The sequence below is a fragment of the Astatotilapia calliptera genome, chromosome 5 (genome assembly GCF_900246225.1).
Source record: "Astatotilapia calliptera chromosome 5, fAstCal1.2, whole genome shotgun sequence".
Taxonomy (NCBI): Eukaryota; Metazoa; Chordata; class Actinopteri; order Cichliformes; family Cichlidae; genus Astatotilapia; species Astatotilapia calliptera.
This window is the reverse complement of record NC_039306.1, coordinates 8,897,582-8,914,878: the sequence shown is the minus strand read 5'-3', so window position 1 is coordinate 8,914,878 and position 17,297 is coordinate 8,897,582. Positions and strand designations below refer to the sequence as shown.

Genomic DNA, 17,297 nt, shown 5'->3' with positions numbered 1-17,297 from the left:
CAGAAAGAAGCATCAGGTAAATGAAGTAATAAGGGAATGGAGGAATGTGGGAATTTATCCCTTAGGCTGTACCAACATTATAACCTACCTGAAAAATGGATGTCAATGATGGGGCGACAGAGTGGCTAACAGTTCTGCATACAGATAAGGAATGAGAAACCATGGTGCAGTCAATATGCAAATATTTATTGGTTTGCATTGATTCACCTTTCTGTTTTCAGCCATGCTAGTGCATAGTGTCTTTATGTTTACATGTTATATTTATTTGATTTAAAAGGAACAATACACCTTAATTAAGATGAACACTTATGTTAATTGCACAAATTAACTTTCCTCTTGCAAAGCTAAGTTCAACTTATTATGTCAAATATCTCAACATACATACATCCAACTAAACATGCATGGGGCTCAAAGTCTGTATAGACACCCATTCTTCTGAGAATGGGTGTTTAGTGATTCTCTGGTTTCTGTTTGGGCTGATTACTAGATCATTTCCGAACAAATGACATCTGTGTTATAGACTTTTGAGTGTTAGTTTAAGCATGCATTCAGTTAACATGCTTTCAGATGTTAAGTGAATGTGGACCTAAAACCACCGTACCCTCACGCCTGTAGATGTATTACTGTACTCTGTACAGCATCAGAAACTAGTAGAACAAAAACAGGCGAATATAATTTCCCAGAACAATTTCAAATGACCAGCAGGAATATTGGTCCTTTTACTCAAGTCGCTTATTAAATCATTCTACCAATTTCTGAAAGCATTGCGGTGTTATTTGATGACTTGCACCAAGCACTTTGTCTTACCGATGAGAATTTGTGCTCCTGCTGAGTGCGCTCCATCTTTGACCGGCTGTCTGTCCCTTTTGGTTCTAATGTCCTCGCTGCGTCCGGTTGCTGCTGGAGACGTGAAGCTGCTGGAAGGAAGGGGACAGATGTGTTGCTGTCATGGTTAATAAACTCAAGCATATAATGCTGCCAGCTGTTATAAATACAAAAACCCCAATGTGGGGTATGTTTCATGTGGGAAACAGATACATTTTCAGAGTAAATGTGAGTTATTTAGGAAGAGTTCGCTAAATTGTACAAATCATGCCTACTGCTGTTGTTGTTGGTAAGCTCCATATGGGGAAGCTGAGCTCCATCACTCAAGGGTGCTTTAATATTAATTTCTTAGGAAACAGAGTGTTATTTTTGCAACTGCCCTATATATATTTCCCCCAGATACTCTTGACATGTGAAACAGTTGACCTTTTGGTAACCACAACTTCAGGATATTACTGAGACAGTAATATGAGCTCCCAAGCTCACCTGGAAGATTTCCTTGGCTGGTACTGTCCTCCACCCCAGAGCTGTACACAAATGAATCTTTTTTGACTGGTGTAACACACGACACACTTTCCTGGAAGAAGAGTAAAGTAAGTTTGATATATAACTTACAATAAGATGAAGGCAGCATAATCAAAACTAAAGTTTTATTCAGTTGTGCATTTGTTTTTGTCTCTTTGTAAATGCAGACAGTCTATCTGAAAGAAATAGCTAGAATGTCCTAACTAGAATGGAGTGATATCCATCAAGCCTTCTCATGGGTTTTTTCCCCCAGTTGTTCAGCTTACAGCAAATAACAGATAAGAACCAAAGCGATACTTTCACTGCAGTAAATGTGGAATAAATGCTGATGGAAGCACTTGTGGATCATCAATGCTAGGACGCTGATGACTTATTTTGGCTTTGGAGGAAGTAACCTTTATGCATGCACTTGATAATGTGTAATTACTCCACCTACCAGTCCAGTGTCGTACTCTTCTTCTGCTTCATGCTCCTCCACCACACTAGCAAAGCTGCTGGCATTGGAGGACGAGCGGGAAAGGTCGTGGGCCTCAGGGATAGATGGTGCCCTGCAACACATTGCCAAACTACACACCTGGGTCACTCTGATCACATAATCACTTTGTGGTTTCCTTCTACTGAGTTCATTAAGGAAGGTTAAAAAAATAAAATAAAATAAAGTGCACTTTAAAAGTCTAATTACTTTGCCATCTTTATGTCAGAGTTCATCTGTTGTTCCCGAAAAAAGCAGTTACAAGCAAAAGAACCATAGTTTGATCACAGTTTGACTGAATAATGTGAATGTTTGGGGTTGTTATATTCATTTGGCTGAAGAGGATTAGGACTATGACTTGGAGAGCAATCGTCCATGTCACTGTTCCATTCTACAAAATACAATGCAGCCTTTTCAAACTGATTCAATGTGTGTGACTATAATACAAAGTAGTATACTCTTACATAATGAAATTAACAGTCACCTGTTCTTTGTGGTAGGAAACTCTGGAGAACTGTGATTGGAGGAGTTGTCTGATTTGTTTTCCTGTGACATGTGGCTACTCTCTGGTGTCCTCTGGGTGTTGGGTGATACTTCTCGGCTTCAGGAAAGGATATAAAGTAGTCAAAATAGCTCATCTGATTTCGTTTAACAATAAATGGTTACAGTGCATTCATATCACTCAGCATGGCTCCACCCTAAAACTGAGCATTATGAGCTGAACCACTGACAGCAACCAACAGCTGTGCAGTTGTTGTTTTTTTTAATCAAATCAAGCATTGACAAGCCCTTCTCTTAGGATTTGATCTTACACAGTGCATTTTCTAATAGCTGTATCCCTCATTTTAATGTCCTGTCTTCCATCTGTTACAACACTGTTCTCTCTTCACTACCCACTCTCTGCTGATCAGCTCTGCTCTGTCCTCTCACCTCCTCTCTTGGACCTCCTGGATGTTCTCGATGCCAATAGCACTACTGCGACGGGAGCTGAAAGGGCCAGACTTTTTCCTGGTTGGGCTTTTCCCAGGAATGATCAATGACTGACGGTGGGTAGGGAGAGGAAAGTAAGACACACAGTTTGGGGATAGTGTAATAACAACAAAACATGATATGCAGTGCATAAAGTGAAGCTTTCTACATGTAGAAATATCTTGTAGAGGAATTCTGAAGTAACGGTTGGATAAATCCTGAGTTAAAGTTATGACAAACTTGTAAAACATTTTATTTTACAAATCCGTGATGAACTTGGCTCCAGACAAAAATTCATTATATATTCTATAACTGATTATTTTTACTCTTATCTTTGAACATCTCATCATCTCTGACATTTTATTTTCTTAGGTGCAGCGTGTACATCAGCTTGGCTGGTGCACACTTTTAATTTAAGACGCAGTATGATTCATTGATGTGCGACTGTCTATGAGAACATAAGTGGGAGTTTGTTTATCTTCTCCTTTTACAATATATTTTTCTCTTGCAGTTACTTTTAACTAACTTAAAAGTAAAATGGTGCAAACACATTCGTGAATGAAAGTCCTGACACTGATCTGCCTTCTGTCTACCAAAACCCATGATGGTTGTGCAAATGAATGAAATGAAGGAAATTGTAATTAAAACTATAACCCGACAAGTATCATTATAACTGATAAATTCTTCAAATCTGAAAACCTCTCACAGCCACAGGAATGAAACCGTATTTTAAACTTAAAACAGGGTAAATACTAATTAAACATTACATTATACAAAGACAATAGTCAATTAAAGAAATGTTTTAAATAAGTAGGTAGAATATACGTGGACCTCTTCTACTGTTCCTATCCCTATGGCACTGCCTCGGCGTCCATATTTACTCGGACTTTTGCCTGGGACAAGCAATGACTGAGGTACACAAAACAGGGCAAGGAAAGCAGAAACAGAGAGAGAGGAGATTGAAAAAGCAAGAGGGGGAAGGAAAAGAAAAGAACACATCATAAGATCTCATGCGAACAGCACAGAGAATTTAAACAGCAAGGTGCAAAAAATGCTTAAAAAGGAGACTGCAACGTGACTCAACAGAGAAGACATAATATCGAGGAAACAGTGAAAGGCATTATAGAGCAGAAGCGGGTTGGGGTCCAACATAGGAGGGCACAGCAGGATATAGTCTCAAGGTAGCGGGCAAGCCAGCAGTTTCTGCCCTGAGGGATACAAGTTAGTTTAGTGATACATTCAGAAAAAGAAGAAATGGGACAAAAAGGCTGATGCAAACCAAAGGGTAGCTTCCAAAATGTGTCTTCTTTTATTAACTGGATTAGTAAAGTTAGTAACCAAATGGCACGCTGCAGCAAATCTTAAACAAGTTTGAAAATAAATTATCTATCTTTCAAAGAGACACAAACAAGACAGTGAGCTCCTATGGTTTGTGCCATGCATCTTCTTCAGCCACACATGCACAAGGCTGCTTAAAAAAATTACAATATTTGCAGGAGGATATATGACAAAGCACAGCAAGGAGCAAGGGAGTCTGGGTAGTCATACAGCAGCTGGACTGAGCTCACTTCACAACTTGGAATAGAGACTAGATTGGGGCTCACAAGCAATCATTCATCTATATATACTGATAAGAAAATCACTGGGTTAATTCCACAGCTGACATTATTTTATAACATTATCCTAGAAGTCTGTCACTCTTTGTGAAGATAACGATTCTTTAAACAGATGAGGATGAATGACAAATGGCGAATGAGCGCTTCTGTTAATTTTCCAAATAAAAAAAGGTATTAACATGAACACTATGAACTGTACTTGGAAAAAGGCTGATTAGTGAAATCTGATTTAGTAAAAGCAGCAGTGAATTTAAAATCTAGGGAATGAAAGTGAGTGTTTGATGTTAACATACTGATCAAAGTAAAGTGCTCCGATGTGCCAACAAGAGTAATTTCCCAAAGTGCTTCTTACGAGAAAGAATAGTGGTTAATTTATTTTGTACGTGAACCCACTGCTCTGCGAGTATACTATACCCTGAATCTAAGTGTTAGGTGGGCAACGTGTGAACCAAAATGGGCTACTTACAATCCCTGGGGTTTTGGGACTCTCTGCGGGATTGTGGGTAAAGCTGCCACTGTGACTAGTGGAGACTGTGTGTGACTTCTTGTTACTGAGGCCCATGGCGTCCATAGATTGGCTTCTGCTGCGGATGACCCGCTACAGAGAGAAATGAGGAGATGCTGTCAGTGGATCCACGTTAATATGTGGAAACACAACACCCTGATGAATAGTGCAAAGCATTATATACTTCAAATGATTGTGAATCTATACTGAAATCTAATCTAAATTAAAATAATTATGTGTTTTCTATTTTTTTTATTTTGCTAGAGCAGACCACTCTATGTATTATTATGCATTCTAAAACCTTTAGTGGAAATCAGTGGAATGATTTAACTGACATGTACTTCTTCAACTATATTCCACATAGTGCCAACTGAGATTTGTTCCACCTGGTCCACTGTTTCTCTTTAATTTCATATCAATATGATTCTTTGAGCTACATGCTATACATTACATAAATGTACATCACAGTAAATGTGATAAAGCTAAGGGATAAAATGTGTTTATATGGGCATGTATGTGTGCATTGGTGTGCTTAAATGTGCATATGCAAGTGTATGGATGTATGCATGATTATTTATTGAACACTTAGGGGCAGTGCAGGATAGCATGTAGAGGGGAGAGCCTGTGTGGAGGACATGTAGGTTCACAGAGGATTTAAGAGAGTGTAGGCTTTGCAGGCATTAAGGATGGAAATTGGCACTTAACACGGTGAGTTTTGGAGTTGGGTTTTGTGTCATGAGCAAAAAAGACCAAGACTATTATGAGAGAAAGTAGAAGAGGGAGTAGAACAGTATATAGAGAGCCAGAAAAAAGACCAAGCGGCAAGACCATTCTCGACAGTGAGAAAGAAAAATGAGGTAGGATTTCTTGGGTGGGAGCTCATCTGTGCTCATCTATATAAGTTTATGAATGTATGGAAGACAGACAGACATTAGCAAACAGCAGAGCAAGAGAGGATGAAAGAAAGGCTTTATATATATCTCTGAAGTTGCAGAGAAACAGCAGAAAAGATGACCTAGAACTAGTGATCATCACAGAGCAAAGAGCAAAACAGCAAAGGAATGCTGCCCATGAGGAGACATCCAAACTGCACCATCAGCTCCCCTAATGAGGGGTCATTAAATCGTTCATCAGGCACACACCATCACAGCTTCTACTGCCGTGCCTCAGCAGCTGAGCTACGCTCCACCACCCTAATGGTCATTGATGGAGCGCTCTCAGTCAGAGCAAAGTGCCTTTCATACACAACAGGACACTCCACAGCCTCAAAACCATACCATCATGTGAGAGCACACTGAGTTCAGCAGTCACAGCCAAGTAAGGAATGCAAATGCCACAGGACTGGTCCTTTGAGATACCGCAGATTTTCAATGCTTTGTTTTTTGATGTGTGAATACCCAGAATCCCAGCCAAGAGACAGAGGACGCACAAAATAAAGCACCTTAAAAGTTTCTCCACTCATCACTATTCTCTCTCATGCATGTAGAGTTGCAGATTACCAAGGCACTCCATCAAATGAGGAATGACAGTTTACCTTGAATGATTCAAAGAAGCCTCCTCCTCCTCCTCCACCTCCTCCACCCCCATTCTCCAGCTTATCTTCGTCGCCACCCAGACCCATCATGGACTGACTGTTTATGTGCAGCTCCTCATATAGTGTTTCCAAAAGTGCCGAACGAGTTCGCTCCTGACAACAACAAACAAGACAATTCGTTTTCATACCGACCATAAACCTAATATTCACCATTTAAAAGGAGGGATTGAACAATTGCTTCAGGATGATAAACATCAGCAACAATGCTGATAAGAATCAGGGTTGTTGCCTGAGATGATTTGGACAACAATCTATGTTTCCACTTCGTATCAGTACAGCCAGCAGGATGCAGACCTGTGCAAACAGGCGTGTGCTTAAGTCTGCATCAACACTACACACATTCACACTCCCTTGGCACAATTTGCTCCAGTGTGCTTCTCACCTCTAACATGGCAAACTTCTCAGCCTTGTAGCAGGCGTATTCTGCATTAATGAGTTTAGTGAAGAGGAACTCATAAAACTCAGGGCCCTGAATAAAACAAATAAAAAGGTGAGAGGTCAGAGTAAAATATTTTTTTTATCTGTGTGGTGAAAAAGGAAAATATGGCGTTAACTGACCTTTTTGAAGATGGCAGGGTCAGGCAAAGCAGGCCCAAAGAAGGGTACATCATCTCTTGCTGTCACAGAAACCTAAAAAAGAAAGCAGGTAAGCCTAGAGACTGAAATACACATGCCACTATTAGAAACTAGAGAGCAGAATAAAATTCCTTAATTATGGATGAGCAAATCTATAAATGGGTGTTACAAGTCCCTATTGTTCAAATCCTCTTGATACAGTATTGACTGTCCTTAGAACCAACCTTGTAGGTGACATTGTCTGTACATGCATTTTCCACCTGCACCACCACATATGCATGCAGGAAGTTGGACTGGATCATGTCTGGTACAAAGGGAGTATTTTCTTCTTGGAAAACGATGGCGACAATGTCATTTCCTATGTGTCTCTTTCTCTGCAGCTGGGGGGCACAGATAAACAAAGCTAACAACAGCGGAAACATCTCAAATGACCACTTCTGCTAACACAAATACAGGCCTGTCAAAAAAAAACATCACTGCCAGCAATTGCTCTAAAAGACTGACTGGCAAGGTAGACATGACTTTAATCCAAAAGAGCACAATCTCTCCCTCTGAAACACATGACGCCATCAGCCAAAAAATTAAATCCATCTTGAAGCTCTTGTTCCAACAATTTAATAAGATGAAAAATCTCAATATTTTACAGAAAATAAATATATATACAAAAAACATGCAACTCATGGGTGTATATAGCATTTCTGAAAGTACAGACAGAAATCTGCTTTGGGAAACAGATTTTTCACTGTAAGACAGACTTAAGACTGAGTTCGAATTATTTCAGAAAAGTGTGGATATTTTGGTAATTAACACTTCTCAGTATCAGTGGAGGTACTGCAAACTCAAACAGAAAATGCTTTATGAATCTGCTGACGACTGAATGTTATCATGGCTGCAAAATAACTTCATCTTCTTTGCTGCCAAAAGCTTCAAGTTGCCAGAAGGACACTCATGCATCTGGAGGACAAAGGGACTGTTCTCAAGTATTAAAATTTGTATCCAAGCGGTATCTTTCAAAAAGCTCTGCATTAGGGATATCTTCTTCCTTTGCTCAAGCATGAATAGATGTTGTCACTTCATTGCCTTTTTGCTAGGAACTTTGATTAAACAGCTCACAAGCTTCGATGACTATCTAAGAAGACTATCTAATTTTTTCTCTTCCTTCTAAAAGAAGAAAAGGACTTTCCAGGAGTCAAAGCATATTTCCTGTTTGAGACATAATAGCGTCCCATATTTCTTTTCAGGAACCAAGCAGTAAAATAATTTGAGAAGCTACTGAATGTGGGAATATCATATCATATTCAGTTCAGCCCACCAAACTAGAAGAAAGATGCTTATCGTGGAAACCGTGTGACCCAAATGTTACCACTGCATATAAGTGGAGGCAAGATATATCAGATTTTGCAAATGGATACAATTTGGTGATAAAGGAAATCAATCAATCAGAGGGATGTATTCTCATTGCAGGCAGCCTTTATTAAAAAAAAAAAAAAGGACCCACAGAAAACTCCCCAGTACTGTGACACTTGCTCAGCAGCAGCATTCACTTATTAGCCTTTGTCTTTGACAGACTAATTAACAGCCTTTTTCTAAAGCTACTTCACACCTGTTGAAAAGAGCTCTTGTGTTGGCTGGTGCTCGTGTTAGAGTCAACCAACTGGAAGCAAAATACAATACAGCAAATAGGATTTAGAGATGATTATGGTGTTTGCTTTTCTACTAGAAGTTTAATAAGGTTATAACTTTGTTTGTTTGTTCATATGAAGAAGATGTGTTTCTGATTCTGGGAAGTGTTTATAAATATGCCAGTTTATTACTTAAAAAAAAAAAAGGTGAAATTATGTGAAAAAACATCAAAGATGCTCTCAATCAGTCTCACAGCTGATGGTTTTCTGATAACTTTATCACAACTGAGTTTATCTGCAAAATGAGTTTTATGTAACTGTGTTGAAAGTCTGACAGGAATTAAGTCAAGTTTTACTATTTTTATCAATTAAAGCTGAATATTGTAAGGTTTTGTAAAGAATGCATTTTTATGACAGTAATGAAGGTGAATTAGATAGGCTACACATGGCTATGATTCATGTCATCCAGGCTACTACTGCATCACCCCTGAGCTGATTATCTGTCGGCTTCAGTATTTACTCACACAACGACTCTCTGAAACCAAACAGCTGAAGACGCTCTATCTAATTTTTCCAAGCACTGCAATCGTATACCATCACCACACACAAACAGGCTTAGCGTATGTGTCACTGATTTGAAACACTTGACATCTGTTATTACTGTAAGACCTTTCAAATCTGATTACATTCAGTAAGGTCTGGCAACAGAAATCTTTTACTTTTTCCTCCCTGAAGTACTGAATACTGAGCTATTACTCTTGCACCTTGCCTTCTTTTCCTGAGTTCCCTGATGAATCATCTCATGTGGGTGTTGTTTATGCTCTCTGTATCTCTCCATGCCTAGGCAATATGGACCATCTGTACAGGGTTACTGCGGTAACAAAGTTCAAACCACTCTAGAAGGGACTGAAGAGCAGCTAAGGACTAATGCAGCTCACTGCAACATAACATCAAATAGATTAAAGTCTTCAAGAGAGGAGAAACTTCAGTACAAAAAAGACCACTGTAATTCTAGTGGAAATGGTAACCCTTAAAAATGCTATTTCTCTCTGGGGTAAGTGAGCACAACAAACATGGAATTACTTCCATTGTTAATATCTGCCAATCCCTGGAATGCTGTAATAAAAATAGCAAACAAACATGGAAGATATGTATGTACAGTTCTGAAAACAAAAGCTTTAGAAGGGCTCTATGCAGTCCTGGACATAGGCACCTTGCAGTCATTAAGCCAACCATGAACTCCTCTGTACATGAGGCCATCTGTCTGACAGTTTGGCCTAAATTATGTCACACAACAGGTCAATGATCCCAAGCACACAACAAATCTGCAACTGATGTGCTGAAAAAGAAAACAATCAGTGTTGAAATAGGCCCAGTCAAAGTCGCTGAGCTTAATCTGACCAATATGATGTAAACCAGGCTTCTTTCTTTGAGGCCGACCTTTAAAGTGAACTCAGAATTGTGATATTGATGGCATCAAAAGCTGAACTAAGGTCAAACACCAGAAATCAATATTGGAAAAAAATAAACAAATTTATAACATGTTAGAGGAGTCTCGCTCGTTACCTTTAATAACGAGCCAGAAAAGCTGTTTACTTCAAGCTGTTTTTAGTCTCAATATAGTGTTTATTGTAAGAACATTAGGGCAGTTCTTCTCAACAACTCTCAGCAAAAAAGCAAAGAAGTATCCCTGATGTACAATTTTAATCCTTATTTTTTCCACTTTGCACATCAAAGTTACAAATGAACATGATTCATCTTCCTTTATCAGCATTGAGTTAAATGCCTTGACCCGCCAGCTGCTGCTGCAGATGCATGAATGTGTCACAAGCACAGACCTTTACAAATCGATTACTGAAGGTCCTGAAAACACAAACTGGTTTCCTAAATGATTAATCATTGGCATTATCACTATACCTGCTGTGAGTCTCCTTCTGTGTAAGGCAGTTTGGTGGACACATGAAACATGATCTCCTTATTGTGAAAATTTGTGTAGACGGATTCTGTCCCTGTCTGGCCATGAGTGACATCGAGTCCCCCCCGAAAACTGAAAAAGAAAGGAAAGAGAAGACAAAAGAAAGATAAGGGCAGAGGCAATAAAAATAAGAGAGGCGGAAACAAGAGAAGAAGGCAAGTATAACACTGTGGTTAACAGCAGAGAGACACAAGACGAGAATGATAAAGTGGAAAAGTGGAACATAGGTGCGTGCTCTCTGACAACTGTCCATCCATACTGATTCATCATTGGGGAAATGCCAAGGGCACTTTTTTTGCTTGCTTAATCCCTCAGTCAATACTACAAATATCAGGGCTTTTTACATTGCTCTTTAAGCCAACACTGATCAATAGAATGATGCATCTCACATCATATTCGAGTGAGAATAACCAAAAGTGCTTTAAAAGGTCAGTTTTTCTGTTTTTGGGGGAAAGACTTCATAATGCAAAACTGTCCAAACCCTTTAAAGTCATGAAGTTCAATCTTATGGCCCAGAAACTCCAAGAACTCAACAAAGGCTGGACTTTCTTCCATGTTCCCAAATAGCTCCTCCTCTGATGTCTGCAGGGAAGAAGCAAATAAAATTTTCAGGAAGAGTGACTTCAAAAGCTGAAATAAGCTGAAATAAGCTGCAGCAGCATCACTGAAGTGCACTCACCTGACCAAACTTTTGATAAATAACCCCAAACTTGAAATTGTTGCTAATTACATGCTCATCAAAGGTGACAATGAGCCTTGATGCCTGAGGATAAGAGAAAATTGAGTTTCTAGTCCGATTCATGGTACTTTAGTATTGCGGGATAACGCGGATCAAAAGATAAAGTGGCAATGAGGAGTACTGCTTACCTTCGGATAGAGGACAGGGTAAAACCTATCCACGTTTACTTCTTCACAAACAAGCTGTGAATGAAAAAATACACTTGACAAAGTCAAATTATATGCAGAGAGATTTTTTTTTGTGTGTATGAAGATAATCATACGTTTTTACCTTGGCCATCTGAACCACGTTGGGGAACTCAGTAAGGCAGGAAATGGGAATCACATCATGATAAGTTTTTTGTTTTGTGCTGAAAGGCAAAAAATATGAAAAGTCAAAACGTCCTCTGTTCTATTTCTAATCCAAAGGAATCCTGCTGGGTTTTTGGTTTCTTTCTATGATGCTTTGCCTCCAAGCAATTGAGCTGTCAATTCAAAGAGGACCTTTCCTATAGATGTTGTGTGAAGCCGGGAGCATAATGGTCTTTACACATGATGTTTCCGAGCCAAAATTGCCTGGAAGAGGGTTGAATGGGGTGTGTGTGTGTGTGTGTGTGTGTGTGTGTGTGTGTGTGTGTGTGTGTGTGTGTGTGTGTGTGTCTAGTGGTGGTGGGGAGTACAAGGAGTACAATAAGCAATACTAGGAAATCTGCGCACCCAGTGAATGCTTAAAAGCAGCCTGTGTCCAGAAATTCTGAACAATAAACAGTACATACAGCAGCACTTCACTTTTGGATCTTTCTCATCAAGAGTTACTAAAGATGAGAAGATTGATATTACTTTCATGATATATATACAAAGATAATATCAGGCTAGAGGCAGCCAGTTAACTTAGCAAAAAGTCTGCCTCTGTATAAAAGTGAAAATCCAGCGCTAAAGCTAATTAACTCCAAATATATAAACTCTTGTGTGCAAAACTTTCCCTCAAACACCACTCACAGGGTTGCAAGCATGACTTAAAAGTTACTCAGCCTGCATGCTTTGGATTTCTCCACATGCTTAAATCATGTATACTGACTCACTAAAAAAGAGATTCCCTGAAAACGTATTCATTGTACCCTCTGATGAAATTTCAAAAATCAAACTTATGGCCTATGGCTACACAATTCGAGGTGACTATGGGTGGTGCCCACCCACTGAGAAACATCACTGTGTGAAAAATGTTGTGGGCAGAGTGGCTGTTACCTCACTGCACACTCATCCACTCCGAGGCTTCATTAACAAAGAGGAAACACAGCTCTTAAAATCAAGAGGAATCTCTCAGGTGCTAAAATTAATTCACAGGTTGTACGGTGCACTGAGTTCTGCCTCACTCCCCCTCATCAGTCTCAAGGAGAATATGAAGGAGTGGTGAAGCTCACTGAGTGAGATTTAGGTGATTGTGGGTGGCACTGCACATGCACAGCGCAGATATTGCTGAGTATCCTTCTTTTTAACAGTTTTAAATCCATATTTGTACACAAAGGTGTTTGTAATTATACTGTATATTATATCACCTACTTTTATATTGACTACAATAAAATGATTGATACAATGCTCAGCTGGACTCTTGTCTAAGTGTTCATTATTACTGGCGATTGCATTTTAAAATGCATAACTGAGGCAACCTGTGAGAACCACTGACTGTATTGGGGGAACTGAGAATGCTACCTTGCTCTGTGACATTTTCCCTTGATTTAAAGTTATTTTTGAACAAAAAGAAAATGTATCCAGTGAGGCATGTAAAAAAATACTCAGTACTTAATAGGTGTATTTTGGAAACTGTCAGTACATGCAAAGAAAACAAATAAGGAGAGTTATTGGACTGTTGCAGATTCGGTGTAAGAAAAGGCAGTGAAGACAGAAAATAAGTGAGAAACAGAAATATGAAAAGACAAAATGAGATAAAGGTAAGTGGTGGAGGGGTAGGGGAGTGAAGTCAAGGGCTGTGATTATAAAAGAAAACTCAGGTGAATAAAATCACAAATGGTGCAGGAAACAAGTCAGAGATAAAGATAATAGGAAACTGTACCGAAGCATCAAGCGCAGATGCTCTTGATCCCCAATGACATCATACTTCATTGAAAAGACCAAGTGGCCCAGGGCAGCATCCATGGTGTAGTAATTAAAGTGTTCCTAGGGGAAGATACGCAGAGGAAATTTTAATGGAAGAATACATATTGTTCCAGTAGTTAGCAATAGAATAATAAAAATGTTTTTGTAAATTACAAATAAAGAGGCTTAAAGAAAAAGGCTTCTGTTTAAGGAAAGTGGTTGACCTCCTCTTGCAGAAAATGTACGAGCGTACATTGAGACAACTTTTGCGAAATCTTGTGTTGCAATGCCAATTTCTTTTGCTACACAATAGATTTGCATTTAAAGTAGACAGTTGGCTTCACACCACAAGATGAGACTTTTGCCAGTTTTAAGAAAATGCTAATAATTATACTGTAAGTCTTCAGAAAGCCAACTACTATTACTCTGTGCCTAATGTTTACAAATGACACAAACACACACGTTCTTCCTTTGCTTTCATTGCCCTGTGCCTAAGTGTTAGATGTGTCAGGAGTTTTTAGAAACAAGTGTTATTTTATAAGAGGCTCAATCAAAAGATGGGTCTTCCTCAATATACTTGCACATTTCAAGGTTACATACTAAAATGAAGAAATAAAGATTAATCCTTTAAAACAAAGGAAAAGAAAGAATAGATTTTGCTTCTTGAGTTTTACCTTGCCCATGAACTGCTTCCTGTAGATCTTTGCAGTACTGTTTGTTTCCAGTTTAATGTGGGAGGTAGGACAGGGAGGTTGATCTGCCTCTGGTGGGTCTTTAGGTTCATGATTGGTCCCCTCAATCCAGTAGCCTCCAAACTGGGGCAGGAGTATGAGTGGAAAAGGACTGCTGCGACCCAGAACCTGGAAGTCACAGGAAATAATGATAACAGAGAAAAGTAAAGTATAGTACCATTATTAATAGTGAGTGTTTGGCACCATGCACTGCATTGCTTTCACTGCCTCAGAAACTGTGTATTCCCATTTGAATCTTTAGCATTACAGTTTCTGACATCTTTAAAATTGCTTTGTAGTGTGTAAACTATTTATACGGAGGATATGTGGACTATACCTCATGAACGCTGGGATAAGGGATGTAGTCTTCTTCTGTCTGCAGGGACAGAAATGAATATGAGTCAGGCTGGCAAACAGCCGCTTGTAGTCATACTTTCAGTTTTGGTTCTTTGGAAAACAACGATGAGCACAGACACTGTGACAGAATATTAACTACAGTAGGTTTCAGTTCTGCATTGTTCTGTTACTTTTTCTTATTCTGAAATCACGAAAGAGGCCACACTGTCAGCTTTCTTTGAGAAATAATAAATGAATAAACGCTTTAGCTCTTTTGTTATTCAAGAAACTGTTATCTAAGGCTTCAGTCTGTATTCATTGTCCCAGCTTTGATTACGTAACTATTAAAATGTTATTTAAACTTGGCCGTCATCTGGCAAAGGTTTACATATTTTATAACCTCCAGTATCTGGGTGTTACAACCCCCCAGGGTCAAAATGATAACAGGACAACCCTTCACCCACAGTTATATTCATCTGGATGTCTAAAAGTTGACATTATAAAGGCTTACTTTCAGTTATTGGTAGCTAATATGTGCTGCAATGTGTAGTAAAAAAAATCCCTGAACAACACGTAATAGCAAATATTTTCTCTCATTTTATCCTCTTACACTTGTATTCACTTGCTGCAGCATTAATTTTTAATGCTTGTTGCACTCCGTACCAACATTTGCTCAATTTAATATACTGGTTTTCTCTTTTCCTCAAGAATGTTTCATGTTTCCAGCAAAGCATAGCAAGATTTCTTTCATTACAAGCTACGGGCAACATGTGGCAGAAGTGACACTGAGAACTTTGTGAAATGTGTAAATGAAGGTCACACTCCCTTACATAACAGTTCTTGTGACAATGCACAGAGGGAGAGGTCAGAAATGAAGAAACTTGGTGGACCAGTAAGAATGTAAGCAATTTTATGGCAATTTATATATAGTGAACGACTTAACTGATAGATGCTGTCATTCATACATCAAGTGCAGGAGCAGTTGATGGAAAAAGCAACTCTCCATTGATGGTCTTTTACAAGATTTCCTGGCTAATGAATTTACCCAAAATATGCTTCTGTTGACATTTGTGCAAATAATTTGGTCTCTGTTTGTTTTCATGGTATGAGCTAAAGTTAGTGGGAGAAGTTAATATTAAATATTAGTACAAAGGATTTGATACCAACATGATAATACAAAGAAGGCTTGTTTGGCACTAAATAATCACTTGTTTTTTTAATTTCAAGGTATAAGCAGATGTGATTATAAAAACCACAAATATCAAAAGCCTTGCATAATTAAATTCTGGCCATCTTCTCGGCCATGTCCAGACAGCTTCCTGCACCGGTGCTATTTTTAGATCCCTCCCTGGATGTCTTGTTCAGACTTACAAGTTATGTGTTACAATTTTACCATGAAACTCAGACATGGGCAGAAAACACATATGAACTTCTGTTTGACCCAAAATTCGTGTGGAGAACTGTCAGTAGTGACACGTGCTGGGTCCCTGGCTATGGCCTAGTAGTTTTCCACAGTTTTTAGCAGACAAGTCCACAAGCCCCAAAGGCAATTAAGCAATTGAAGAATGAGAGAAGAAGCATATGCTTTTGTCCCCACCCCCCCCTTCCCAACATTCATTGGGTTATGCACCACAGATTCATTTCCCAGGGTAAGACTATAAATGTAGAGTTCTATTGTAACATCCGGAGGCATCTAAAAGAGATCACTGGGAGGAAATGATCTGAGCTGTGGTTTCATGGCAGCTAGCCATCGCCTGCTGTTTTTCTGGCCATGCCGATATAATCTTTGCCCACCACCTTGGACTGCTTTCCAGGAGATGCATTGCTTATCGCAGAGGAACACAATGAAGCTTTAACAGCCCCCCCCCCCAAGAGATCTAAAAAACATGCAGCTGCACTGAAAACAGTCCAGAGGTGCATGAGAATACAACCCTGAACTTGAGAAAGGCCAAATTTAAATCATGCAAGGCTTTTGATTTTTATGCACCTGCTCTCAGAGGTTTTTTAACACACCTTGTACATCATTGAGTTTGGGGTCTCTTAAACATAAATCTTGGATAAATACAGTTGTAGCTTGAATCAAAAGATAATAGATGAGATGTGTGATTCTTTATAGAGATGGTACTTTGTGCATTCCTAATTTGACCGTAAAATTGTTTTACAACTAAGCTGTACACAGGTGAAGTCAGCCAAACCCTGACCAAGTTACAGGGTTTTGCAAGAATTTATGTTCTTCTGTTTGCTGATTACCACCTTTTGTGTGTCTTTTTTTTTTTGTGCCTTGAATAGTACCTGCATTAGGCTGTCTAGGTAACAGACAGAGGGTAACAGAAGATTTTGCAGTGCTAGTCCCTGTCGAACTCCTAACTCACCCAGTGAGCACCCTAAAGCCTGTCTGACAGCCGATAAGGAAAAGGTTTCTAACTTTGCCATTACAGATGCTTTACCAGACTGCAGTCTACGAGGAGATGTGAGGATTTACGACTCACTTTGAGGGGAGGAGGGAGGGGACATCTTTGCTCATCCATTCTGTAACCCTGTTAAGATGAGAAGGAAAAAATAGACAGGATACTGATGGCACAGGTAGGATATCTAAGCAGCTGTTGACACATATACAAAGAAATACAGATTCAGGACAATGCTGGCTGTCAGTACCTTATGCAGCAGCGTAATGCAAGGTAATTTTACAATACCTTCAACAGTTCATTGTGACAGAAAATAATCTAGATCACCAGAGAAA

At 39.2% G+C, this 17,297-nt stretch overlaps 1 protein-coding gene across 11 annotated transcripts in view; it reads right to left on the bottom strand.

The window, feature by feature from the left end:
- rap1gapb (RAP1 GTPase activating protein b) overlaps window positions 1-17,297 on the bottom strand; it is a 107,602-nt gene that overhangs the window by 2,036 nt on the left and 88,269 nt on the right. For 8 of the 11 annotated variants that reach the window (XM_026167059.1, XM_026167061.1, XM_026167053.1 and 5 more), the window contains 20 exons: window positions 17,047-17,094; window positions 14,559-14,597; window positions 14,165-14,350; window positions 13,468-13,571; window positions 11,689-11,767; window positions 11,547-11,600; window positions 11,359-11,442; window positions 11,161-11,261; window positions 10,622-10,751; window positions 7,307-7,462; window positions 7,065-7,136; window positions 6,889-6,975; window positions 6,447-6,599; window positions 4,874-5,005; window positions 2,753-2,862; window positions 2,307-2,423; window positions 1,787-1,916; window positions 1,312-1,402; window positions 808-917; window positions 89-134 (listed from right to left, as the gene is read on the bottom strand). In XM_026167059.1, coding sequence (XP_026022844.1) covers window positions 126-134; window positions 808-917; window positions 1,312-1,402; window positions 1,787-1,916; window positions 2,307-2,423; window positions 2,753-2,862; window positions 4,874-5,005; window positions 6,447-6,599; window positions 6,889-6,975; window positions 7,065-7,136; window positions 7,307-7,462; window positions 10,622-10,751; window positions 11,161-11,261; window positions 11,359-11,442; window positions 11,547-11,600; window positions 11,689-11,767; window positions 13,468-13,571; window positions 14,165-14,350; window positions 14,559-14,597; window positions 17,047-17,094 — 1,992 coding nt within the window. In that variant the 3' untranslated portion in view covers window positions 89-125. Of the gene's footprint in view, window positions 1-88; window positions 135-807; window positions 918-1,311; window positions 1,403-1,786; window positions 1,917-2,306; window positions 2,424-2,752; window positions 2,863-3,622; window positions 3,701-4,873; window positions 5,006-6,446; window positions 6,600-6,888; window positions 6,976-7,064; window positions 7,137-7,306; window positions 7,463-10,621; window positions 10,752-11,160; window positions 11,262-11,358; window positions 11,443-11,546; window positions 11,601-11,688; window positions 11,768-13,467; window positions 13,572-14,164; window positions 14,351-14,558; window positions 14,598-17,046; window positions 17,095-17,297 lie in introns of all 11 variants that reach the window. The other 3 variants (XM_026167062.1, XM_026167052.1, XM_026167056.1) reach the window with 3 other exon arrangements.